This window comes from Cervus canadensis, chromosome 14, assembly GCF_019320065.1.
Source record: "Cervus canadensis isolate Bull #8, Minnesota chromosome 14, ASM1932006v1, whole genome shotgun sequence".
NCBI lineage: Eukaryota > Metazoa > Chordata > Mammalia > Artiodactyla > Cervidae > Cervus > Cervus canadensis.
Window position 1 is genome coordinate 8,688,318 of NC_057399.1, and position 26,898 is coordinate 8,715,215.

A 26,898-nucleotide genomic window follows, 5' to 3' on the forward strand; every position below is an offset into this window, starting at 1 on the left:
GAAATGTAAGAGGACTAAAGATGTCTTTTTTGGTGAGACTTCAAATTCAGAAACATAAAGAGAGACTGGACAGGGCTCACACGACTGAACAACGGAAGCACAGCAGAATTGACCCACGCTGCTGCTTCTGTAATTAGGAAATAAATACCTACCTACCTAGGAGGAAAACAAGGATTCTTCTCAGAAAACTAAACCACAACAACCTCCAGACACTGATACTTGGAGGTTGCTCCAAGGAAAATGCCAGCCTATCAAAGAATATTTAAGTGAAGTCCACCAGGAGACAAGCAATCAGTGTCTCACAAAAGCAGAAAGAATTGTTATGTCCAAAGGTAAGATGCTATAAAAAATAATAAGAAAAAGTTCTTGGGAAATAAATGTCATAATAGTAGAAACGAAGAATTCAGTAGAAAGAATTGAAAATAAAGCTGAGGAAATCTCTCAGAAAACAGAATAGAAAATTAGAAAAGCAATCCAAGAGTCTTCCATTCAGCCGAATAGAGATCAGCAAATTTTTTCTGCAAAGGATCGGACAGTAAATAGTTGAGGCTTTGCCGGGCGTATGGTGTCTTGATGCAACCATTCAATTCTGGTGTTGTAGTATGAAAGCAGCCAAAGACGGCACAGAAACAAACGGGGCCCAGGGCAGGCAAGGTGCGGCCTGTGAGCTATGGTCTGCTGACCCTTGCAGTAAAAGGATATTTTAAAAAGAGAGGACAAGAGAAAACACAGAGGAATAAATAATCAATAAGTAAGAAAAATTCCCAGCGGTTTCCTTGGTGGTCAGCGTTTAAGAATCCATCTGCCAACACAGGGAACACAGGTTGAACCCCTGATCCAGGAAGACCACACATGCGGTGGGACAACGAAGCCCAGCACCACAAACACCGAACCTGCACTCCAGAGCCCACAGGCCGCAACGACTGCAGCCCGCACGCCCGAGAGCCCGCGCTCCAAGGCAGAGACGCCACTGCCACGAGCGGCCGACTCAGGGCAACTCGAGGAGCCCGGCTTACCACGGCCAGGGAAAGTCCCAGAGCAGCAATGACGACCCAGGGCAGCCAGAAACAAGGAAATAATTTTTAAAAACGTATTTTACAAAAAGGAAAGAAAAATTCACAGAACTAAAATCATGAGTTTTTAAATTGAAAGGGTCCAACACAAAGCACATCACATTATCAAATTTCAGAACACCAGGGCAGACAGATCACAAAGGTTCCCAGAGAGGAAAAAAACCTGGTCCTATACAGAGAATGGGAAACTAGGTGATAGTTACTTTTTAAGAGCAACACTAAATTAGAAAGCCTTCAAAATTGAAAGAGAATTCTACACCTACTGAAATTAGCAATCACACGTGAGGGGAGAATAAAGGTATTTATCAGACACATAATAAATTAAAATTTTACCTCTAAGGTACCCTTATTTGAGAGCTATTGAAAGATATATTCCAGCAGAACAATGGAATAAGCCAAAAATGAGGAAGACATGATATCCAGAAAAAACAGGAACCTAACACAGGAACAACTGAGGGAAGTCCCAGTGAACAAGAGCTGTGCAACAAACCTAGAAAATAAGCTCAGGCTGGAAATGGCAGAAGAACGGTTTCAGGAGAGAGCCTTCAGGATAGAGAATGGAAGGGACATACTTGAGCATATAAAAAATACTGACAGCGCTGTGGCAGAGAGGTGGGGCACTTTTTAAAAATTAACTAAAACTGTACCAAAAAATAGGAAATTTTTTTAAATGAAAAGATTATTAACTCCAAAAGAAGTAAAAAGACAGTTAACATCACACTTAACAGTAAAAAGGAGAAAGTATTTCCTCTAAGGTCAGGAACAAGATAAGAATGTCTACTCTTTGCACTTTTATTTAACATAGTATTGGAAGTCCTAGCCACAGCAATCAGATGAGAAAAAGAAATAAAAGGAATCCAATCTGAAGAGAAAGAGTAAAACTGTCACTGTTTGCAGGTGACATGATACTTAGAAAACCCTAAACATATCACCAGCAAACTACTACAGCTCAATGAATTTGGTAAATTTGCAGAATGCAAAATTAATATACAGAACTCTGTTGCATTTCTATATACTAACAACCAAGTAATCAGAAAGAGAAATTAATTAAATAATCCATTCACCACTACATCAAAAAGAATAAAATATCTAGGAATAAACCTACCTCAACATTCAGAAAACTAGGATCATGGCATCCGGTCCCATCACTTCATGGCAAATAGATGGGGAAACTGTGGAAACAGTGGCTGACTTTATTTTTCTGGGCTCCAAAATCACTGCAGATGGTGATTGTAGCCATGAAATTAAAAGACACTTACTCCTTGGAAGGAAAGTTATGACCAACTTAGACAGCATATTAAAAAGCAGAGACATTACTTTGCCAACAAAGGTCCGTCTAGTCAAGGCTATGGTTTTTCCAGTGGTCATGTATGGATTTGAGAGTTGGACTATTAAGAAAGCTGAGCACCGAAGAACTGATGCTTTTGAACTGTGGTGTTGGAGAAGACTCTTGAGAGTCCCTTGGACTGCAAGGACATCCAACCAGTCCATCCTAAAGGAGATCAGTGCTGGGTGTTCATTGGAAGGACTGATGTTGAAGCTGAAACTCCAATACTTTGGCCAGCTCATGCGAAGAGTTGACTCACTGGAAAAGACCCTGATGCTGGGAAAGACTGAGGGCAGGAAGAGAAGGGGACGATAGAGAATGAGATGGTTGGATGGCATCATCGACTCAATGGACATGGGTTTGGGTAGACTCTGGGAACTGGTGATGGACAGGGAGGCCTGGCGTGCTGTGGTTCATGGGGTCACAAAGAGTTGGACATGACTGAGCAACTGAACTGAACTGAACTGACGGAGGTAAAAGACCTGTACCTGGAAAACTATAAAACACTGATGAAAAAATGAAGATGACACAAACAAACGGAAAGATATGCCATATACATGGATTGGAAGAGTTAATATTCTTAAAATGACCATACTCCCCAAAGCAATCTACAGATTCAATGCAAACCCTACCAATATGCCAAGGGCATTTTTCACAGTACTAGAACAAATAATTTTAAAATTTGTATGGAAACAAAAAAGACCCTGAGTAGCCAGAACAATCTTGAGAAAGAACAGAGCTGGAGAAACCATGCCCCCGACTTCTGAGCATGCTACAAGCTACAGGCATCAAAACAGCACTGTACTGGCACACAAACGGACACACAGACAGGCGGGACAGAACAGAGCGCCGAGAGATTAAAGCCACCTACTCACGGTCAGTAAATCCACAGCAAAAGGGGCTAGAACATACGACAGAAAACAGCAGTCTCTTCAGCAAGTAGTGCTGGGACAGTTCCATGGAAAAGAATGCAATCAGAAAATTCTCTAAAACCATATACAAAAATAAACTCAAAACGGATTAAAAACCTAAATGTAAGACCAGAAACCATAAAGCTTCTAGAAGAAAACACAGGCAGAACACTCTGACATAAATCTCAGCAATATTTCTTTTGGATCTGTCTCCTAAAGAAAAGGAAATAGAAGCAAAAATAAACAAATGGGACCTAATTGAACTTAAAAACTTTTGCACAGCAAAAGAAACCACTGGCAAAACAAAGACAACCTACTGGATGGGAGAAAATATATGCTAATAATGCGACCAATAAGGGGTTTATACCCAAAATATATAAACAACTCATATAACTCAACAGCAAAAACACCAAAAAACCCAACTAAAAAATGTGCAGAAGACCTAAGCAGACTCACAGATATAGAGAACAAATTGATGATTACCATTAAGGACAGGGAAAGGAGGTGGGGCAAGATAGAGTTAGGCAACTAAGAGATACAAACTATTATGTAGAAAATAGATAAGCTACAAGGATAAATATATTCTTGTACAATACAGGGAATATAACCAATATTTTATAATAACTATAAATGGACTATAACCTTTAAAAATTGTGAATCACTGTTAAATACATATAACTTATATAATACTGTATATAAACTATATCTCAATTAAAAATAAACACTAAAACACATTCTAAAAGTCATTAGAGTAAAACCGACATTTTAAAGAAAACAAAGCAAAAGTCTGTACTGTTTATCACTATCTGGCTTAGCAAGAAACAATGTCTTTATAATCAAAACAATGAGATATTAATCATTAATTTAACCAAAAATTATAATATAATTATGGAGGAAGGAAATGGAGAGTAGGGTGGAAAGCTAGATCTGCACCTCGTATAGCAAGAAGTGAAGAGACTATGTCTAAACCTGATTAAGAAATAACAGTCTACACATGATATTTAGGAACAAAGAGCTAAATACCAGGGAACATGACCAAAAGGATTAAGAGTAGTTTCTTAAAAGAAGGACCTGGAGATGTAGAAGGGTAGGTGCTATGTCTTTTTACTTGGCTTTTAACGATGTAATTATAAGAATTTCAAAAATTAATTTAAAATAATTAACATTTATCAAAAAGCCAATAACTGGTAAATAATATTTGCAACACTATATTACTGCATCAGTCTTATAAAAAGAAGATCAATTATTTAAAATTATAAGGAACTCTCACAGAAGACAACAACATAATATATGAAAGAGACAGGAACAGACAATTCATTAAAAAAAAATTTACTATCCAAGGTACATATAAAAAGTTTCACCTTTCAAAGCAATGAAAGAAAAAGTCCAGATTAAAACAACAAAGCAGCATTATTTTTACCTACTAATTAGCAAAAATCTGAGGAATGAGTAGTATTAAAGTTGTAAAATGGATTCACAGTGAAAGTGTAAGTTAATATATCATTTCTGGAGAAAATTTTGGTAATATTAATCAAAACCTTAAAAATATGACTGACATCTGATTCAATAATTCCTGCTAAAAATGCATCTTTAAGGAAATAGTTACAAATACAATAAAGAGATTCAGCTACAAGGGTATTTATTTTAGCAAAATTTCCTTAAGACTGTCTTTTTCATATTGATTTACCTGAAACAATAAAACAGCCTTACCTGAACTGTACGTCCTGCATTGATATGCTCTTCATGCAACTTGTCCCATATTCTGCACCTCTGATACTGTAGGAAAGAAAAGGAAAGGTACTGAATTTTTTTTTATCACTAAGTGATTATTCCCAGTTTACCACAACAATCCCCACTCACCCACCCAAATTTAAACATGCCAGCTAAAAAAGTTACTGACTTAGTAGTGGAAATTAACTGTCCAAAGACCATACAGGTAGGAAGTTTTCAAAAACATTACACACAAAATTCTGGCAAACAGTAAAACAAATAAAAACCACTAAATACTATTTACTTTCTTTTACTGAAAAACAGTATGTATTTTGTCTATAATGCATACTCCTTGGAGGTGACAAAAATAAAGATTGAGAATGTAAAAGAATTTGAAAAATGAAAAGATTAACAGCATTCATCAGATATTTTACTATACATGAAGATTTTGAAACGTCTGTTAATGATAGAGTCAACTACTGAAAACTAAAATCTCATCTGAGAAAAAGGAGCATTGCTATCACAGACTAGAAAGTATGTAAAAATGAGAGTGAACATTTTATATTTTTAGCTTTTTACCTAGATAATGTTTAGTTTTCAGAGTTTCATCTAAGAAACTTAATGAGCATAATGCAAAATTTTTCATTTGACAAGAACCACAGCAAAATGTGGTAACATCATGACAATATTTGCACAAAATATAAACAATGTCAACCATCACATATTATTTTTGGTTGAAATAAAAAAAATCCAAACAATTGTCAGTAGATGTGAATAATGACATTAAACATATTTGTGGTATACCACCCACACACACACACACACAAAATCAGCCTAGAAATATTCTGAAAGCACATAAAGATGAAAATGTCCCATATACACATAGAAGGCCTAGTAGATTAAAAAAGCAGAGCACTAAAATTTTTTCCAGGGTATTTTTATATTCTCTATTGTTCACAATGCAGCAAAATAAAACTTTTGATAACTCCTGACTTTTTTTTAACATCATCTAAGAACTAAACAATAGCCATTAAGCTTAAAAATAACTAGACTATATTGAAAATGTATTTGCCAAACATAAACTTAAAACCACTACCCAATCAAATAAATTCAAAATTTACTACTTTCACTTCTAATAAAAATTGAATGATGCCAGCAGATTCAATATCAATGCTCTTTTAGACAGTGTTATATTAATAAAAAGAAGGGAATGGAAACAAAAAATACATATCTGAAAACAAGTTACTTTAAAATTTATTACTTAATACTAATCTGTCATGATACTTTTAATAAAAATTAATGGTAAGGAAACAGAGAATCCAGAGAAGTCAGGGCTGCAAGAATTCATGGAGCAGAGCATCAGAGAAGAAAAAGCTGCCTGTGAGGCTGTAACTGCATTAACAGGAGAGGGCCATACAGAGAGCTCCAGGATCCACAGGGTCTTGCTTTAGAGTCTCCAGCTGAGTACAGAGCAGCACAAGCACATAAGGAAACCACCTGAAGTCAGGAAAGGAAATCACTGAAAAAGACCAGGCAGGCTCATCCCCCCAAATCACACAAGCCCGGAAACTGTTCATGTGACCACCAGGCAGAGCAGGAAAATCTCTCAACACACTGGAATCGGGCAGAGCACTCCAAAGTACTATACTGTGCGAGGGAAAGGTAGGCCTAGAACAAAGGCTGTTCTGATCCTCTGCAAGCTTAAAAGAGCCTCAAAAGGATCAAACTGTTCCTAAATAATTTAAATGTGTCTCAGAATAAATAAACTTCAAAAGTACTCAAAGAAATTTTGGAATATTCAGTATCCAATCAATTCAGAATGTCTGGCATCCAATAAACAATTACCATGCATGCAAAAAAAAGCAGGAAAATATGATCTGTAATAAGAAAAGCCAATCAAGAGAAACAGATTTAGATATGATAGAGATAATGGAATTAATAGACAAGGATATTAAAAGTTATGATGTATTCCATGTTTAAGACAGCTGAAGAAAACTGAAGATATGAAGATATGAAAGATATTTTTTAAAATTCAATTCCTAAAATTAAAAGGGCAGCTGAAATGAAAAATGCAATGGATGAACAGAAGGTTAAGACATGCAAAGAAAAGATTAGTAAATTTAAAGATGTAAAACAGAAACCATCCAAAATGAAATAGAAAAAAAAGATGGTCAATAAATGAATATAGTATCAATAATCAAAGGCCACTTGAAAGAAACATTGTATGTATGCAGTTGGACTCCCTGAAGGAGAGAAAAAATATATGAAAAATTAATGAGACAGTGGCTGAGATGGTGGAGTGAGAAGACCCTGAGCTCACCTCCTCCCACAAGTGCACCAAAATTACAACTATTTTCAGAGCAAGTATGGATGAGAACAACTTAAAGACTACCAGAAGAGATTTTCCACAACTAAAGATATAAAGAAGGAACCATATAGTTTATGAACAAAAGATACAAACTTTCAGCCATAAGATATATAAGTACTAGGGAGATAATGTATAACATGATTAAGATAATTACCACTGCTGTATGTTACATACACAAATTGTTAAACAGAGAGTAGATCCTAATCTATTTTTTTTTCCTTTTATTTTGAATCTGTATGAGATGATGGACAGTCACTATTTCTTTGTGATAATCATTTCATGATGTATGTAAGTCAAATCATTATGTTGTACACCTTAAACTTATACAGTTCTGCATGTCAGTTATATCTCAACAAAGAAGGAAAAAAGAAAAATGAATGACCAAAGCTTTCCCAAATTTGATAAAAACTATAAACCCACAGATTCAAGAAACTCAAGGAATACCATAAACAAGAAAATGAAGAAAATTATATGAATGCATATCATAACAAAATTACTTACAATAAGTGACAGTAAAATCTAAAGTGTAAGAGGAAAAAAGATGTGAAGTACAGAGGAACGCAGGTAAGAACGACAGAAGACTTCTTGTGAGAAACAGTGCAAAGCAGAAAACACTGAAGCGACACCTTGAAGCACTAAACCCACCTGCAAGTCAGCCTAGGATTCTGTGCTCAGAGAAAATATTTTTTTCAAGTGAAGGCAAAATAAGATTTTTTTCCAAACACAAAAAAGCAAGCAGAATTCATTATCACCAGCAAAACTGCACTACAAGAAATGTGAAAGGAAGTCCTTCAGGTTGATGAGAAAAACGATACCAGACAGAAGCCTGGCTCTACAAAAAAGTGAGCACACTGAAAATGGTCAGCTCAGTCCAGTTCAGTCCAGTTCAGTCCAGTCCAGTCCAGTCCAGCTCAGCTCAGGTCAGTCGCTCAGTCATGTCCGACTCTTTGCAATCCCATGAACAGCAGCACGCCAGGCCTCCCTGTCCATCACCGACTCCCGGAGTCCATCCAAACCCATGTCCATCGAGTCAATGATGCCATCCAACCACCTCATCCTCTGTCATCCCCTTCTCCTCCTGCCCTCAATCTTTCCCAGCATCAGGGTCTTTTCAGATGAGTCAGCTCTTCACATGAGGTGGCCAAAGTATTGGAGTTTCAGCTTCAGCATCAGTCCTACCAATGAACACCCAGGACTGATCTCCTTTAGGATGGACTGGTTGGATCTCCTTGCAGTCCAAGGGACTCTCAAGAGCCTTCTCCAACACCACAGATCAAAAGCATCAATTCTTCCACACTCAGCTTTCTTAATAGTCCAACTCTTACATCCATACATGACCACTGGAAAAACCATAGCCTTGTCTAGACAGATGTAAATTATATTACAATAATACTACATAGACTCTGAGAGAAGAAATTGAAGTGTATTGTCATAAAGTTTTTATATGTGAAGTGATATATATAAAACATATTACTTGAAGGTAGACTATCATAAGTTAAAGATGAATACTCTGAACTGTAAAGCAACCATTTAAAAATAAAAACACAGAGGTATAATAAGCCAATAAAAGAGAAAAAAATGGAATCTTAAAAATATGCAATTAATCCAAAAGGGAGTAAAACATGAAAAAAAGGGGAGAAAGAATAGATGGAACAAATAGACAAAAAGAGCAAGTTAGTAGATTTAAAGACAACCATTTGATAAACATCTATTCATTATAAAACTTATCAGAAACTTAAAAAAGAAATTAACATCCTCAACCTCATAGAAGCATCTGTAAAAACTCTACGGTTAACATCATGCTTGGTGGTAAAAGATCATTTCCTAACATTGGGAACAAGGTAAGGCGTTCTGATCTTGCACTGGAGGCCACAGCCAGGACAGTAAGGTAAGAAAGGAAGTCAGAGAAGAAAGCACAGGAGAGAAGGGAGGGAGGAAGGAGGAGGGGGAAAGGGAGGAAACAAGAGAGAAAAGAAGGAAGGAAGCAGGCAGGCAAAGGTTAGAAAGGAGAAAATAAAACAGTCCGTCGTCATGACTGTCTACAAAGAAAATATCAAAGACTCAACAATTCAAAGAGATGGAAAAGGAATGATGGGCAGATTACCTGTCAAGAGATTTGATAAAACAGTTTGCCTTTGCCAAGGGCTTCTCTCTAAAAGGTTTTTAAACATAGCAACTTTGGAAGGAAATATTTTCTAGATGCTATTGGATATACACTTTTCACAGAGTGGGCAGAAGGATTTGTCTCAGCACTATTTGCTCTTATGTGGCTTCCAGGCCACTAAGCTTTGCCCCAATATTTCAACATGGGTGGAACTCAGAATGACATCCCCAATGTGATTCAGATTCTGCTCTTTTCCTCTGCTGGATACTGCAACTTCTAATAAATACCTTTAACTGCTATGAATAAAGTGGACCAAGAAAGAGGAAAAACAACTACAGAAAAAAATCATAGATACTGTTTTTCAGTCACTTCAGGAAGATGTTTTGTCTCACCACAGGCATTCAAGTTGTTCTTCATACGTCTTACGGCCTCATGGTATACCCGTGGGACAGGCACGAGCAGAGGGTCCAACATTCACAGAAACAGCCTTTCCCCAGACGTTCCCGAAAGAGACCAAAGCACACTCATCCTGGGGAGACAGAAGCCGTGTCCACCATTCTCACCCTGGTGAACACCTTGTCTCCTTTCACCCTCTCTTCCAATTTATCATTTCGGATAACCCTGACTGTGAACCCACCCCACCGTGTGATGAACGCCTCTGCACAGGTGGTTTCGGGCTTCCCGACATGACCCCTCTGTGCTCTCTGGCAGCGACACCAGGTCTCTCAGCTTCGCTTTGCCTGCTGGGCAAGGAGAACGAAGATTCTAAGGGCAGTGCCGGGCTGAGCTCTCTCCAGAACGCCTTACCATTTACTTAACAACTTGATGTATTTGTACGCTCACATTTTATGTCATTTCATCTTCCAGAACATTTTGATTCAAAATTGAAAAACAATGATAATAATTCTGCCTCATATTGCATAGAGTATAAAAATATGAAAGCTAATCATAATTATTAAAAATGATTTTAATTATATAATGTTTATATAAAATTATATAATGTTTTCACTATGTGCTCAGTCACTCAGTCATATCTGACTCTTTGCGACCCCATGGACTGTGGCCTGCCAAGCTCCTCTGTCCATGGGGATTCTCCAGGTAAGAATACTGGAGTGGGTAGCCGTTCCCTCCTCCAGGCGATCTTCCCAACCCAGGGATCGAACCCAGGTCTCCCACATTGCAGAAGGATTCTTTACCATCTGAGCCACCAGGGAAGCCCAAGTTATTGATTATAGGTTCGGGAAATTTTATGATGATATAACACAGAGAATGTTCAGGATTTAGGAGTTTAGGGTATAAAAGCACTTTAATTTAAACCTTATGCTGACACTTAAAAGATTTATTTAAATTTATGGGCATAGTAGGAAAAAAAGATGCTTCAGTTGGAGAGAAAAAGACCCAGAAATACTATGGAGCTGTAAAATTATATGTGGTATCCAAAGGACTGCCATAAGATCAATGTGTTTGTGGTATAATGCATGATGGGAAGAGTGATGAGAAAGAAGCAGAGAACATAGATGAAAGCTTATTTTGCCAGATATCTGAGGATATCTCAACGATCTGAATGATCAGAACCCCTTGTATGGAAGATGATGGCTTTATGGAGGATTAACCAGGTAGGATAAGAGTACTGTAGATGATGAAAAGTTTAAGTATTCAATTCAAATAAATTATTTATTGGTGCTTTTGAACTGTGTGTTGGAGAAGACTCTTGAGAGTCCCTTGGAGTGCGAGGAGATCCAACCAGTCCATCCTAAAGGAGATCAGTCCTGGATGTTCATTGGAAGGACTGATGCTGAAGCTGAAACTCCAATACTTTAGCCACCTGATGCGAAGAGCTGACTCATTGGAAAAGACCCTGATGCTGGGAAAGATTGAGGGCAGGCAGAGAAGGGGATGACAGAGGATGAGGTGGTTGGATGGCATCACTGACTCAATGGACATGGGTTTGGGTGGACTCCGGGAGTTGGTGATGGGCAGGGAGGTCTGGTGTGCTGCAGTTCATGGGGTCACAAAGAGTCAGACACGACTGAGCAACTGAACAGAACTGAAACTCAATAAAAAAGAAAAAAATCAAAGACTCAAAAAGTAAAGCTACATAATATTAACATAGTTCAATGAACATAAGCCATAAAATTAGGATTACTCATGTAACGAAGATAAACAAACACAAAGGATCTCAGGAAGGTTGTGACTCTCCTAATGATTATTAACTGAGTACCAACGATGAGTACCTGAAAACAATAACTCACTTGTTAACTAACTCATTTCCAAGTACTGACTTTGCATTTAGGGATTCTTTATATAATATCTCAATCCTCAGAATAACACCATGAGAAAGATTTTAATGTGACCTTTACAACTCTCTAGAGATCAAGCATGGGCATCTGCAGGTTCCCCATGAATGGTTAAAATGGTGGTGAACCTGAAGGTCTACTGCACAGTGCTGTGTGGGGATGGTGTGTTTGTATCTGACCCAGGATGGAGTCAACCAGGTAATGTTCCACAGGATGTAACTAAGTTGGGATTTGAACAAAAAAACAAAGTTTGAAAGATGAGCAAACAGAGTGGATACTGCTAATAAATGTAGGAAAGCCAGAGTATTCAATTCTATTTTTTCCATTTTCCTTCTTCATTGGAAAATGAGCATAAAAATAGAACAGTCCGCAATAGACAAGACTAAGAGTAAAACAAAAACCAAAAAAGAGTGAGAACAAACTAAAATCATGCTATATTTCAGGCACAATATTGGAAGATTAATATATTTAGCAGCATGGTGATTTCAAGAAAGTAATTTAACCACTCCAAGTCTGCTTCCCCACTTAAAAAAGGAAGACAATAAGAAGGCTAACCTATCAGGATGTTGTGAGATTAAATATGATAAATACAAAAACTTAATACAGCATTCAACAGATAAACACAACAGCTACTGTCTTTACTATTATTATTATTATTTGCTCACGTGTCAAGTAAGTTGTAGAAGAGATTAGTATCCTGGATGAAGACTGAATAGATGAAACCTTATGTCTCACAACAAAATTCTAAGAAAAAGAAAATAGCTCAGACTCTATGTTTGCTATACAATGTTAAACCTAAATTAGGTTACATTATTAAAGGCTGTCATTCCAAATACCTGCAGAGGAGAAAAAGCTTTAAATGATTTAATGTGTATTGGAGGGGAAATTACAAGAAATAACCCCCTAAAAAATTAGTTAAGTTGGGACCACTGACAAACATTTCTAAAATGCACTGTTTTTACAAAATGTCATTTTTTTGTATTGTCTATTTGCACAGTGACGCTAGACAGATAAGTTAAAGTTATGCTATAACTTGATGCAATTAGGATGTTTTTCATTGCAAATAACAGAAAGCTCAAAGTTTAAAGAAATGGCTTTACTAATAAAGATATTTATTACCTCACATAAACAGCACCCTAAAAGTGGGATGATAAATTCAAGGGTAGTTTAGTTCAGAAGCTTTCAAGCTTGTCAGGCACCCAAGTTCTGTCTGCTTTATTACCTTCAACAGAGAGTTTTCATTCTCATACTTACCCCTCCTGGCTATAGTTACATATACAACAGGGAGATATAAGACCAGCAGAACTGCTTCCTCCCGTGTACATCTTTATACAGTAGAAAAGTCTTTTCCAGAAGTTCCATATCCCAAACAGGTTTTTCCCTCAAGTCTCATTAGTCAGATATGTCAGAATATGTCTATTTTTCATTGCTAACCAAACACTGACAAGCATGAAATTATCACCATTAGACCCATTATCATCACCACCTGTGCTGAGGCTTTCCTATCCTGTAACACAGGAGAAAGCAAACTGAATCAGGGGTCTAGCAGAAGAAAACAATGAGGGGGGAAATGTGATTGTAAGATTGAAACAAACATTCTCATAATAAAAAGGGAAATGGGAACAGTTTTTGTTGTAACCACAAGTTAAAAAAAACAAATAAGTGAAACCAAAAGTGACAAATCAACAAGACTGATTATATCTGATTTTGTACCACGTAGTTCAGGCTTCATACTGCCTAAATAGTCCATAGCACTCATTTTCACACCTAATTATATGTAGCTTCATCGTATCTGAATATTTCCTATCTTATTTCTTTAACTGGAGGGTAAACTTCTTATAGATTAGAGACCTAATTTTTTATATAACTTTCAATGCTAAAAATATAAGAAACAGCAAACACCAACACTTATGAAAAGCTAACATATATTTATATCCTGTAATAATTTCCCTTCTCTTTAAACCTGGCAGATAGAACAAATATTCGTCTCTGCCCTTTTTCAAAATTTAACCAAAATGACAGTAAAGAACTTTAAAAGGGATCAGCCCAGAAGAATAATGAGAATACAACAGGAGGTATTAACTGACGAGAAATCTGAACGACATTTTGGAAGCTGGAAAGAGAATGGACATGTTGCAGTTGACTTAGTAGAGCAGAGACAGTTGAAACCCAGGGTTGCAGAAGGGGTGGAAAGTGGGAGAGAAAGGCAGTGAGAAGTAAGCCAAAGGAAAAGCACTATTCCAGAAAGACTCAGTAACTAGAGGTACCACAAGCAGGTCATCAGGAGGATGTGTACGGCGGGGCACGTTACACAGTTCAAGTTTTCCCCCAAAATTCTATAAAATGAAACAAAGAAAATTATGTTCAAAGCTTATTATGTTGTTGTTCCTATTAACTATGCTTAAGTCTATTCTATATTAGATAAGAAAGCCAAAATGCTAACACTTCAAATTTCAGCATTACATTCTAATCAAGTCTATCATGTGTAATAAAACATAATGCTGAAGGACCTATGGAATATAGTCCCAGGTGTCCACAGCACACTACTCTCATTGTTTTCAGATGTTGCACAATCATTCTACTACGGCTTACCTTCAATTTCCCTTCAGTCTGACTTTCTTCTTTTAAATTCATACTGATGACTGATGGCTAACATAATAAATATTTTATCTTTCTACACCCTTCCCTCAAGAAGACTATCTCTTTTTGAAAATGAGGCACTGTTAAACACCTGGACTCTAAATTTAGTTCTTAACTCTATTGTCCACAGTAAAGGCAGTGGCTTTTTAATGTTTTTACACTGCCATAAAGTATTCACTAAAATATGCTATTCAAACTTATATAGATTAAAAAATCACCATTAAAACTAAACTAGAAGTCCTAGAGATAGAATGATCAAGATTATGGACTAAAACATAGCTCAGTGTAAGTCAAACTGCTTAGCTTCAGACATCACCTATACAGTAAATTATAATTATTCTGATATCATCTAAAAGTTTCTCAAAAAGTAAAATTTTCAGAAAATACTAGAAGAAAAATGTTCTGCCAGAAAAAGATCTATATAACTCTAGAATAATTTTTTTCTGAAGTCTGGCACAGCTAATTAAATCGGTAACAGACCTGTTTCTATCCCCACCCACCTTCCTCCCAGGGTTCTGGCCTTTCCATCGATCACTGGGTGGTATACGTGGCTAGGATCTGAGGGTAATGACAGCAGGCATGTTTGTGTAGAATACATACAAGAAAGGGGCAATTTACCAAAGGGACAAATGTCAAAGGCAAAATAGGGCAATGAAAGAAAGAAAGAATCTTAAAAAGACCATAGTCCACTTATTTCTTCCTTTCAGAATCAATTCATTTGCCAAATTCTTATCATCTTGTTAACTGAACACTTCAACATAAGCCCAGGACTTTGAACACACCTTATCAAACCTCCCACCCAGATATGATTGATCAAAAGTAAACAACTCCATTTCCATATTGTTACAGTGCTAAAAGAACAAGCCTTCCTTATTAATCAAAGCATGGAACCTTTATTTCTGCTCATGACAAGAATAACCAGTTTACCAGACAACCCCTTCATCCTTAAAAGTCATAGTACTTATCATGGAGAAAGAAAAAAGAAACTAAAAGATTATGAAATGTTAATCTTGAATTCTATTTGTATTTGCATTGAAATTTTCACCTTATTTTTCTCGGCACTTATTTTCTAAACTTTTACAAAAGACTTAGAAAGACAGTTGGTATCCATGGGAGAAAAAGCTGGTACTCTTCTTACTTGTATAAGGTACACAGTTGAGGGTGATAAATACTGTTTATACTGAAAGGCTTAATGACCACTTCCACCTCCCACCCACTCCCAACCAAAAAACATTTAATGGAGGACCTCACAACTTAAAATTTGTACTGGGGGAGGTTCTCCTGAGAGATCAAATACCACTGATTTGTCCCACAGCAAATAAGACAACATAACCTGCCAAATCCATGCTCAGTACACAGTAAACTTCATGTTCCCATAAATGCCACAACCACTTCATCAGACCCTAGCCAGGCCTGATTCTATGCAACCTCCACCATAGTCCCCGGCGTTAGTTCTTCCCCCTACCTACCTCCTAAGCTGACCTCTAGCTAATATTTGGGCTTTGGGGTTTCCTCAAAGGAAAGCCATGAAGCTGGGAAATTCTCTCATATCAAACAATGATTTACCTCTTTAATCCAATAGCACTTGAAGAGGATAGGTGTTACTGATGAACACACCCTCACAGTTCAAAAAACTTGCCACTGGGTGAATGAAATTAAGGCAAGCCCTTTAGCGGAAATCCATCACCTTCACATTATAGTCAACTATCAAACAAATTCTAATTATTAACTGCTTAATTCATCACTATGTACAACTAAAAAGGCATAGATCCTATTCTTATATCTTTTCATTAAAAAAGGAATAATATGAGAGGAATATTTGTAGAACAGAAAAAATGAACAATGTTGTTAAATCAACAGGAGCTAGACGTTTTAGCAAAGTCTCTTATCTGGTATTTTCAATGTAGGTGAAATGCACAACAAATATAAATCAGAATATGTAACTGTTTCTTTAGTAGAAAAAGAAAAAACTGGAAAAAAAGAAATAAAGTGAAAAAACTCACCTTCTCAATATTTATCTGATGCTTTCTTAACCTCTCCAGATCTGTTGGAATTACTATCTTAGTAAATTTCTGGATAGCTGGTTCAAGACGCCGTAATTTCACTTTTTCTTCATCTTCAGACATCCTAAAAAAATGCTGTGTCTCTCCTACTTGCAACAATTATCTTCTCCACTCATGTAGAAAAACCTAAAAGGGAAATATTTAAGAATTTAAAAAATTAATTTCCATTATTTTTAAAAACCATTAGGTAATTTTATAATATGTTCTGAACACATACTCAACTTGATGCTGAACCTGAGTGACTTGTTAACAAACTTTAAAATTTTTTATATTTATTTATATTAATTAGAGGATAATTACTTTACAATATTGTGATGGCCTCTGCCATACATCAACATGACTCAGCCATAGGCATACATGTGTCCCCTCCCTCCTGAACCCCCTTCCCACCCCATCCCTCCTACAAGTCAGGTATATTCACTTCAGAATGTTTAGAAACTAGGAAATAGAGAATAAAACAAAATCAGTGATCATCTCACTCAGAGTTAGCTACTCTTTCCATTTTTCCTCTCTCCCATCCCCCTATGCTTTCCATTTTGATGTATGTCTCTCCAAGTCTTTTTACTATAACATATGCATATATTTAAATAACTTTTTTCAGAAAACCAGAAGCATACTGTTCGAGTCTTCATCACCCAATGTATCTTTGACAGTGAATAATGTTTTCTAAACAGGTGTCAACTTGCAAAATTGGAAGAAAAAATTTTATTCTTAACATTTCTGCTGTATCAAACTCTATTTCCAATTTATATATCTAATTATACACTTGAAATATACAATGCAACTCTTCTCATTGATGTTCTTTAAATTGCCTCTTCCCTTTCTTACAGAGTAATTAGCATTTCCCCTTTCTTACAGAGTAATTAGCATTGTCTATAATCAATACAAGTAACCACTGACAGAGATGGAGTAAGAACCCAGTATTCCTGAGAGTACAATCAAAAGCTCCTTCTAATTCACCAGCAGTTTTTCTACCAGTGTTGCAGAGAGTCTAGGGTTATGTCTTTGGGGTCAGGGTAGGTGATGATAAAAGCTGTCAAGTGGGCAGGCTCCAGGACCCCACACCTGCTTCAGCTTCAGAAAATTTTGTTTCATTAATTTCATAAATTTGAACTTATTCAATTTTATGTAAATAAAGGTCTCCACTGCCTAAGCAAGCTTGAAAACCACTCCTGTACATCATGTTTTCACGCTATCTAATTAGCCACAACCTCTCCCATATTAAAAATAAATAAGTTGACTATGTTAATCCCATTGTGTTATGGTATCTTAGACTGGGGTGCATAGAGATAAGGGTTCAGGACTTTGAGGAGTCAATGAATCTTTACAAAAAAACTAGGACTACTTTTTAATTATTTCAGAAGATACAGTCAATTGCTTTCATGAAATTATCAAAACACTCTATCACTCCACAAACATTAAAAACTATTAAATAATGTTTCTCTCTTTGAAGTGTTGGTTATACAAATTATCTTATCCACCAGAAACTTGGTCTTTACATTTGATCTAAGCTTGAAAGCAGAAAAGGAAAATCTCCAGCCACCACAAATAAAGAATGTGAGTGGACATCAGAGTGCACAGGAAAGTTCACTGCCAAAAGAGTTGGTCAACAGACCCAACAAAATGGGAAAATTCATAGCTCAGGGTCTAGAGATAATAAAGTAATCTAAAAATGAAATTAAAATTGGTACATTTTAAAATAAAAATATAAAGAAAGAAACAGAATTTTTTAAAAAATTAGATAATATTATGAAACACTAACAGACCATTCCAAAAATAAACCAAGTAAAAATTCTACAAATAAAAACCTCCAAAGGTGGGTTAAACAGTAAATTTTGTAGCTGAAAAGAGAACTATTGGCTGTAAGCTATCAGTCAGAACAAAGGAAAAAGAAGATAAGCAACATAAAGGGTAAAATGAGAAGCTCAATAACAAGGAGTCACATTCCAGTAGTCATGTATGCATGTGAGAGTTGGACTATAAAGAAAGCCGAGCACCAAAGAATTGATGCTTTTGAACTGTGGTGTTGGAGAAGACTCTTGAGAGTCCCTTGGACTGCAAGGAGATCCAACCAGCCCATCCTAAAGGAAACGAGTCCTGAATATTCATTGGAAGGACTGATGCTGAAACTGAAACTCCAGTACTTTGACCACTTGATGTGAAGAACCAACTCACTGGGAAAGACCCTGATGCTGGGAAAGAGTGAAGGCTGGAGGAGAAGGGGATGACAGAGAATGAGATGGTTGGATGGCATCAATGACTCGATGGATATGAGTCTGAGTAGGCTCCAGGAGTTGGTGATGGACAGGGAAGCCTGGCGTACTGCAGTCCACGGGGTCACAAAGAGTCAGACACGACTGAGCGACTGAACTGAACTGAAAAGGCACTAGTCAAAGAGAATATGCTAAGAATTAAGATGTAAAATTTCAAATTGAAAATGCATATAAGCACCAAGCAGCATTAAAAAAACAAATTTATCAAAATACACAGATGGGAAATTTCAGAACATTATGGAAAAAGGAAAACTACTTTAAAAAGCAAAGCAGATATAAAAGACAAACTAAAACAACAAAAGCAGCAAACTTCACCACAGCAACACAGCAAAAGACAGAAATATCCTCAAAGTGGTGATTTGATATATATCCAGATTAATTATTATTTAGGAGTGAGAGTAAAATAATCATTTTCAGGCCTACGAAGACCGAGTTTATTACAAAGCCCTTTATTAAAAGAACTACTAAAAGGCATGATTTAATAATAAACAAAATAAACCCAAAGGAAAGGAATGGCAAGGAGCAAAAAAATATACTGTTACTGGGTGAACAAAGGAAGGTATGAATCAAAGAACAAAAAAAAGATTTATTTTGAACAACCTGATTAAATATAATAAAAATGTTTCCATGTAATTATTTTTCTATAATGTTTTTTATAGCAGCATAGTATCACATTATATAGATGTTCAATGATTTAATCATCTAATGTTGGCTATTTAGGATGTTTCCAATTTTCCCCTATTATAAACTATACCACAGTGTAATTACCCTCCTTACATGTAAGTCCATACAACCATCTATGATTATTTCTTTAAAATAAATACCTGGAAGTAGAATTAACAGGTAGACACATTTTTTAAGGCTTTTAATATTAAAAGTCCCAAAAAAGGTTGTGCCTATTTGCAATCCCACTAGCAACGTATCTGGAGAAGGACATATCAAAGTGTCCATTTATCTGGATTAAAGACTTAAAGACCTGAAGCCATAAAGGTCCCAGAAGAAAACACAGACAATACACCCTTTGACACTGGTCTTAGCAATGTTTTTAGATCTTTCTCCTCAGGAAAGGGCAACAAAAGCAAACGAACAAACAGGAGTACAGCAAACTAAAAAGCTTTCTCAGTGAAGGAGCCCATCAACAAAACAAAAAGGTAACCTACTAAATGAGAAAAGGTATTTGCAAATAATGTATCTGATAAGGCATTAATATCCAAAATATAAAAAGTGAAAGAGAAATTGCTCAGTAGTGTCCGACTCTTTGCAACCCCATGGACTGTAGCCTACCAGGCTCCTCTGTCCATGGAATTTTAATTCACACAACTCAATATCAAAAAATAATCCAATTAAAAAATTGGTAGAGGATCTAAATAGACATTTTTTCCTAGGAAAGACATGCAGATGGGAAATAGACACATGACAAGATTGTCAGTATCACTAATCATCAGGGAAAAGTTAGTCAAAACCACCTCACACCTGTCAAAATGGCTATCATCAAAAAAGACAAGAAATAATGAATGCTGGTTGTTGGCAAGGATGTGGGAAAAAGGGAACCCTTATGCACTGTGGTGGGAATATAAATTGGTGCAACCACTACAGAAAACAGCATGGAAGTTACTCAAAAAATTAAAAATAGAACTGTCATATGATTTAGCAATTCTAATTCTGGGTATTTAAAAAAAAAAACAATAATTCTGGGTATTTATCTGAAGAAAATGAAAACAGTCATTGAAAAGATATATATGCACCCCTATGTTCATAGAGCATTATTCACATTAGCAAGATATGGAAGCAACCATTGTTTGAAGATAGATGAATGGCTAAAGAAGATGTGATACACACACACACACAATGGACTATTACTCAGCCACAAAAAAGAATGAAATCTTGCCGCTCACAACAACATGGATGAACCTAGAGGGTATTCTGTTAAGTGAAATAAGTCAGAGAAAGACAAATATCATATGACTTCACAAATACCTCGAATTTTAAAAACAAAACAGAACAGAAACAGATCCATAGATACAGAGAACAAACTGGTGGTCACCAGAAAGTAGGCAGTGTGGTGGGTGAAATGGGTGAAATTTCCAGTTATAAATTCATAGGGATGAAGGTACAGCACAGAGAAATTGGTCAATAATACTGTAATGACCTTGCAGGATGACAGATGGTTACTAGACTTATCATGATGTTAAATTCATAATGGATACAACTGTCAAATCATTATGTTGTATACCAGAAACAAATACAGTATTTTATGACAACTATACTTCAATTAAAAAAATTTTTAAATGTCCATTTATCCATACCCCAACCAATACCTCATATTATCATTCTTCTTAGACATTCAACTGGTGACAAAAATGGTATCTCCTTATTGTTTTACTTTGCATTCTTTAAATTACTAATAAGATTGATTATTTGCATGTCTTCTTTCATCAACTGCCTGCTTGTGCTATAGGGAATGTCTTTCTCTTATTATATATAACACATAATAGTCTCATAAATTATCTATTACTTGTCTAATATCGTTTCCTAGTTTATCTCATTGCCTCTTGTATTTTCTTCCACTATGCAGATTATTTAAGAAGCTATCTTTATATATACTATTACTCCTATCAAAATGGTTTTGAAAGTACCTGGTGTTCAAACTGGTATTCCAATGCTAACAGAACTAAAACATGTCTTCACATGTCTCTTCTACACTACTTCTAATCCTATCACTCTAGTCAAACATATTACATAGCATAGCATATTACAAGTGTCTTATTTGGCCTTCCTTTAGTCTCTTTCCCCTCTCCAATTTTCCCAATAGATTGCCACCAATTAATACATCTAAAACACCAAAGGCAACATGCTCCTCCTTTGGACAAACACTTCCAAGAGTTCCCTGTTACCTGAGCAAGAAAATACAATGTTCAAAAGTAACCCACCCACGCTACTGAAATATCACCCAATCTCTACTTTTGGCTTTGGAAGGTACTCCCTCTGTCTAGTCACTCTTTTATAGCCCATCTGCCTCTCAACTGTATGTAGCATTTGAAATACAACTCAAATGATTCTGCTTTCTCTTCCATTAATCAGTTTTCGGTGTACTTGACAAACCCCAACTATTGACTATTTGGCTTATCTTCACTGTTCCCCTATGCTATGATGACAGCTTTCTTTTTTGAATTCAAAAAGTGCTATTTCCAGATCAGAGTACATGACTTTGCCCCTTAGCATTTTGTGCTGAAGGAAAAACCTGCTGCCTCATAAGGGCCATCTTTCAGGGCAGACGTTCTGGCCCAAAGCTCCCCAAGAGATTTTTCCATCTCCTGGTTTCCTTCTAGAGAGTATTTTCTTCTTCTCTCCACCACTTCCACTTCTATAAAAGTATAATAAAATGTCTATATAAAACTGAGAAGAGGACATAACATCCAAACAACTGCACAAGGTATGGTGTTACAGCAACAAAACTGTCCAGCAGTGACCTGATCACAAAGTAGCTCAAATAACATTTATAAACTATTAAGGAAAGGTCTTAATTCAATACCAAATGTGGTTTAAGAGTGTGACTAAATAACGAGTTGAAAATATTTTCAGCATTTCTTGATTTTTCAGTCAAAAAACTGGGAAATATTTCTGGTATAATTCAAACACAGAATACAAAATATATTTATATTAACATCACAAATATCTAAAATATGCCTAGGAAAAAGCTAGTGGGAACACAAAAGTGACTAATTTCCCAAACTTCTGCAGAGTTGTATTACTTTTGACTTTTTTTTTCAAGTGTAATGGAATATGTGGGGCAACAGAATTGTATTATGACAATGATGGTGGATACACAATTAAAATACATTTATCAAAACTTACAGAACTGTATACCACAAAAGGTGAAATTTTGTATATTAAAAAACAAAATGTGGGGGAACCCACAATGAAATACAAACTATAAAAAATAAACTGTATTACAAATGAACATAACCACACTGAAAGAAGTGGTGGAAGAAAATAACTAATATAGGTAACTTGGGAAAACAGATGCTGGACACTAGTGTCTAGATACGAGATACTGGGCTTCCTAGGTGGCACTAGTAGTAAAGAATCTGCCTGCCAATGCAGAAGTTGTCAGAGACGCAGGTTCAGTACCTGGGTCAAGAAGATCCCTGGAGGAGGGCATGGCAACCCACTCTGGTATTTTTGCCTGTAGAATCCCATGGACAGAGGAGCCTGGTGGGCTACAGTCCAGGGGGTCACAAAGAGTCGGACACGAGTGAAGTGACTTAGCACAGCACAAACTGGCTAACACAAGGTTAAAGACAAAAAAAAAAACTACACACAACTCTACCGTTCTCTAGTTAGTAAATTTGTTTCTCATAGGACTATGGGTTAGGAATTCTGAACTAACAATGCATTATGTGTATTACTAGGATTGAACAAATAAAAAAAATATTTTGTAGAACACAAAAGCCAGATTTCTCAGTGTTGAAGAGAGAAGTTACAAATGAGGGGCAAGACTATAATGAACAATGTGGTATTTTGCTAGATATATAATATCAGAATAAACCCCAGTTTAAAAACATACATATAAAAAATACATATATACAGACATATATATATGTATATATATATTACATGTGTGTATATATATATATACACACACACATATAAATACAAAAATAAAATACAAATCTTTGTAGATGCATGGGTGTATATGTTTGTGTGTGTGTATATATATATATGCATGTATCTCCATGACATATACAGATATACATTTGACCTTTGAACAATATGGATTTGAACTGCAAGGGTCTACCCACAGTGGAATTTTTTCAATAAATACTACATGATCTACAGCTACTTGAATCTGCAGATATAGAACTGCAGATACAAAAAGTCAACTATGCAACCTGAGTGACTTCAGATTTTGGTGACAGCAGATTTCTGCTGCAGGTCCTGGAACCATTCTCTTGGATACTAAGGGATGACTGTATAGCTAGCTAGAAATATACATATTTATACATATAAAATGGGCTTCCTTAGGTGGCACTAGTGGTAAAAAAAAAAAATATGTCTACCAATGCAAGAGACACAGGAAATGCTGGTTTGATAGCTGGGTCAGGAAGATCCCCTAGAGGAGGAAATGGCAACCCACCCCAGTATTCTTGCTTGGAGAATCCCATGGACAGAGGAGTCTGGTGGGCCACAGTCTATAGGGTTGCAAGATGTTGGACATGACTGAGGGACTCAGCGTGCATATACATAAAATACACACACACAGAGACACACACACAGCTTCCTAGATGTCTTCTGCCAGGTACTAGAAGCAATGATACGCCAGTAGCAATGAGCACACCTAGAGCCCAGATCCTTTGGTGTTTAAATAGTACTCTCCAAAAAAGAAACCAGGGGTCTTTGGAGAACTGGTGGATTCCGGGATAGGGAAAACGTTAAGTGAAGCCTGGAGCATCTTATAATGCCAAAAAGCAAGGCAGTTTTTAAAAGAAAAGGAGTGGGGGATGAGAGTCTATTAAAAGGGCACAGGAAGCAATCTGAAAAAAACTTCCAATGGACGAAAGTGGAACAACTTGAGACAAGATAAATAACAAAAGTGTAGGAAAATAACCAATAGAAAAATAAATGAGTCCATACTGATACAAAAAATTAATAAATAAATAGGATAAAGGGGCAGCTCTTCCTTACTGAAAAACTCCAATTAATAAATTAAGAAGGAATGGGGGAAACAAAACATCACAGTAATAATTACTGAAGGCAAGATCCATTAATGGATGCTAAAATCAGCAAATTAAAATTTGAGAGGAAACAGGATATCTGAATGGTTTAAAAGTTCTACCCCAAGATACTAATTCAATACACAGGGGAAAATAGTTATTCTACATTAGAGAATCCCAGCAGATACCACCTTAACCAAGTGATCAACAGTAGCGTCATTTCATGCACTCCATTATTATAAACTATTGAGAAGGGCAAATATACTTCTGTGCTAACAACAAAAATATACAACTTTAATCTATTCTGAGAAAACATCAGACAAAGCCCAACTGAAGGACACACTACAAATAACTGACCAGGACTCCTCAAAAGTGCAATGGTCATGAAAGACAGGAAAAGACTTCAAAGTTGTCACAGATTGGAGACGACTAAGGAGGCATGCCAACTAAATGCAACGAAGGATCTTAGATTGGATCCTGAAACAGAAAAAGGCCGTTAGTATAAAAAGTGATGAAGTCTGAAGAAAGTTGGTGGTTTAGTTAACAGTGTTGTACTGAAATTAATTTCTTCCTTTTGGTAACTAACTGTATTATAGTTACATAAGATGTTAACATTAAAGGAAACTGTAGACAACTCAGATACTTTAGTAACTTTTCTGTAATTGTAAAATTATTTTAAAGTAAAAAGTCTTTTAAAATAATATGTGAACTGTTTCACATAAGACAGGTCAAACATTCAGAAGTCAAAGAACTGCAACCGTATTCAGGGCACTTAACACTTGGTGAGGTGGGGTGCCAGGTGCTTTACAAACTTAACCTTGAGTGCTTACAACTATTACCAGCTGAGTATCATACTACTCAATAAGGAAAAAGTACTGGGATATTAACCAAACTACTTAAGGTTATTTATAAGCGAAAAGTCCCGTTTCTCAGGAAAAGTCCAAAATTGCAGGCAATGCCCCCTTCCAAAAAAAGTGATGAACACCTTCCCACATTTGCCCACACCGGTGGCACCAAATTCCCTCAAGCACGTCGCCTAGTGTTTCTGACTGGGGGAAGGGGGACTGACTTTGGAAGGAAAAGTCGAGGCCCTTGGACCGACCTCCCATACGGTCTGTTTCCTGAGCCTCCGATTCCGAATTTTATAAAGGGTCGGGGGGGACTTAGACGTGGGGCTTTCTGCGACCCACCGCCCTCTCGTCGGTCTGGCTGACAGGAGGCTGCGCCCACCTCGCGCCCCAGGACCTCCCCTCACTTCCCTCGAGCCTCGTGCCGTCCCTCGCAGCGTCCCCCAGCGCGCACCTGGGCCACAGAAACCAAACGCCGCCTGCCCTCACCCCCGCCCAGGAACGGGTGCCCGGGCCAGCCTCTGGACCGAGACTCCTGACGATCTGGGACCCACAGTGCGCCAACGGGCTGGGCAGAAGACGGGAACTTTTCCACACCGCGACCGGGGAGGCCGTCAAGCTCGCCCGGTCGGCCGCCTCCTTCTACCCGCTTCGAACAGCGCCTCCACAACCGAAAACGCCACTTCTAGAAGTCGAATAGAGACCCCACAGCGCTCGCACTTCCGACCTGATGCCCTGCTTCCTGCGGGGAGTCCCTCCCGCGCCCGGAGCTGGCACCCTGCCCACCACTTCGGTCACGGCCTGACACCCGCGAAGCGGCCTCTCGCGAGCCCCTTACCTCCCGCCGGGGCGCTGGAGGCTGATAGGCGCAGGGCGCAGGCGCAGGGGCGACGGGGGCGGGGCGTCGCTGTAGGGGGCGGGGCGTCGTGATAGGCGGACGGCGCTCCGCCACGCCCCTTCCCGCCCAGGTCCTGCCTTGCGGGGTGTGGCGGGCACTCCCGGGGGTACAAATGCGGTCGCCACCCTGGGCTGTCTTACAAGCTGGTCTTTATTTGTGGTGGGGCAGGAACACTGGAGCTAGGAGGAAGGAGACGCACAATTGTTTTTTAAGTCTGTTGTGTTTTAAGTGTGAGACAAGGCACATATGTATAGCCTTTTACATTTTGCAATCTTTTTCTGTCTCATTTTCGGCTCTTCTAGGAATTTTACCGGTGGGCTGGCCGGATGTTGTTACCTCTTTACACATACAGAAACTGAAGCTCAGAGAGGTTGTACCTTCTCCCTGTCGCTCTTCCCCCAACCCCCCAAGCCCCAAATCCTCAGAGGTGGATAGGGCACAAGTTTAAATGTAAAAGGGACAGAAACTGAAATTCAGACTAGTCGTGTTTTTCCTCCCAAATAGGTTAGGCCCTTAATGCCAACGTCCTTGTTCCAGTTTTATAGATAATGAGACTGAGGCGCAACAAAGAGTCTCCAGTGACTCACTCCAGTTCAGCCAGTTAGTGGCCGAGTTGGAACTTCAACTGGGTTTCCTAATTTCCTTCTGAAGTTCTTCCAGTTATACCAGCTG

At 37.5% G+C, this 26,898-nt stretch overlaps 1 protein-coding gene across 5 annotated transcripts in view; it reads right to left on the reverse strand.

The window, feature by feature from the left end:
- Positions 1-26,220, reverse strand: part of STX17 (syntaxin 17) — a 57,868-nt gene extending 31,648 nt beyond the window's left edge. Inside the window, exons 1-4 of one of the 5 annotated variants that reach the window (XM_043486643.1) lie at positions 26,056-26,072; positions 24,838-24,957; positions 16,434-16,619; positions 5,022-5,087 (exon numbers count right to left, since the gene is read on the reverse strand). In XM_043486643.1, the coding sequence (XP_043342578.1) occupies positions 5,022-5,087; positions 16,434-16,556 (189 nt within the window). In that variant the 5' untranslated portion in view covers positions 16,557-16,619; positions 24,838-24,957; positions 26,056-26,072. The other 4 variants (XM_043486640.1, XM_043486641.1, XM_043486645.1 and 1 more) reach the window with 4 other exon arrangements.
- Positions 26,221-26,898: the final 678 nt, after the last annotated feature.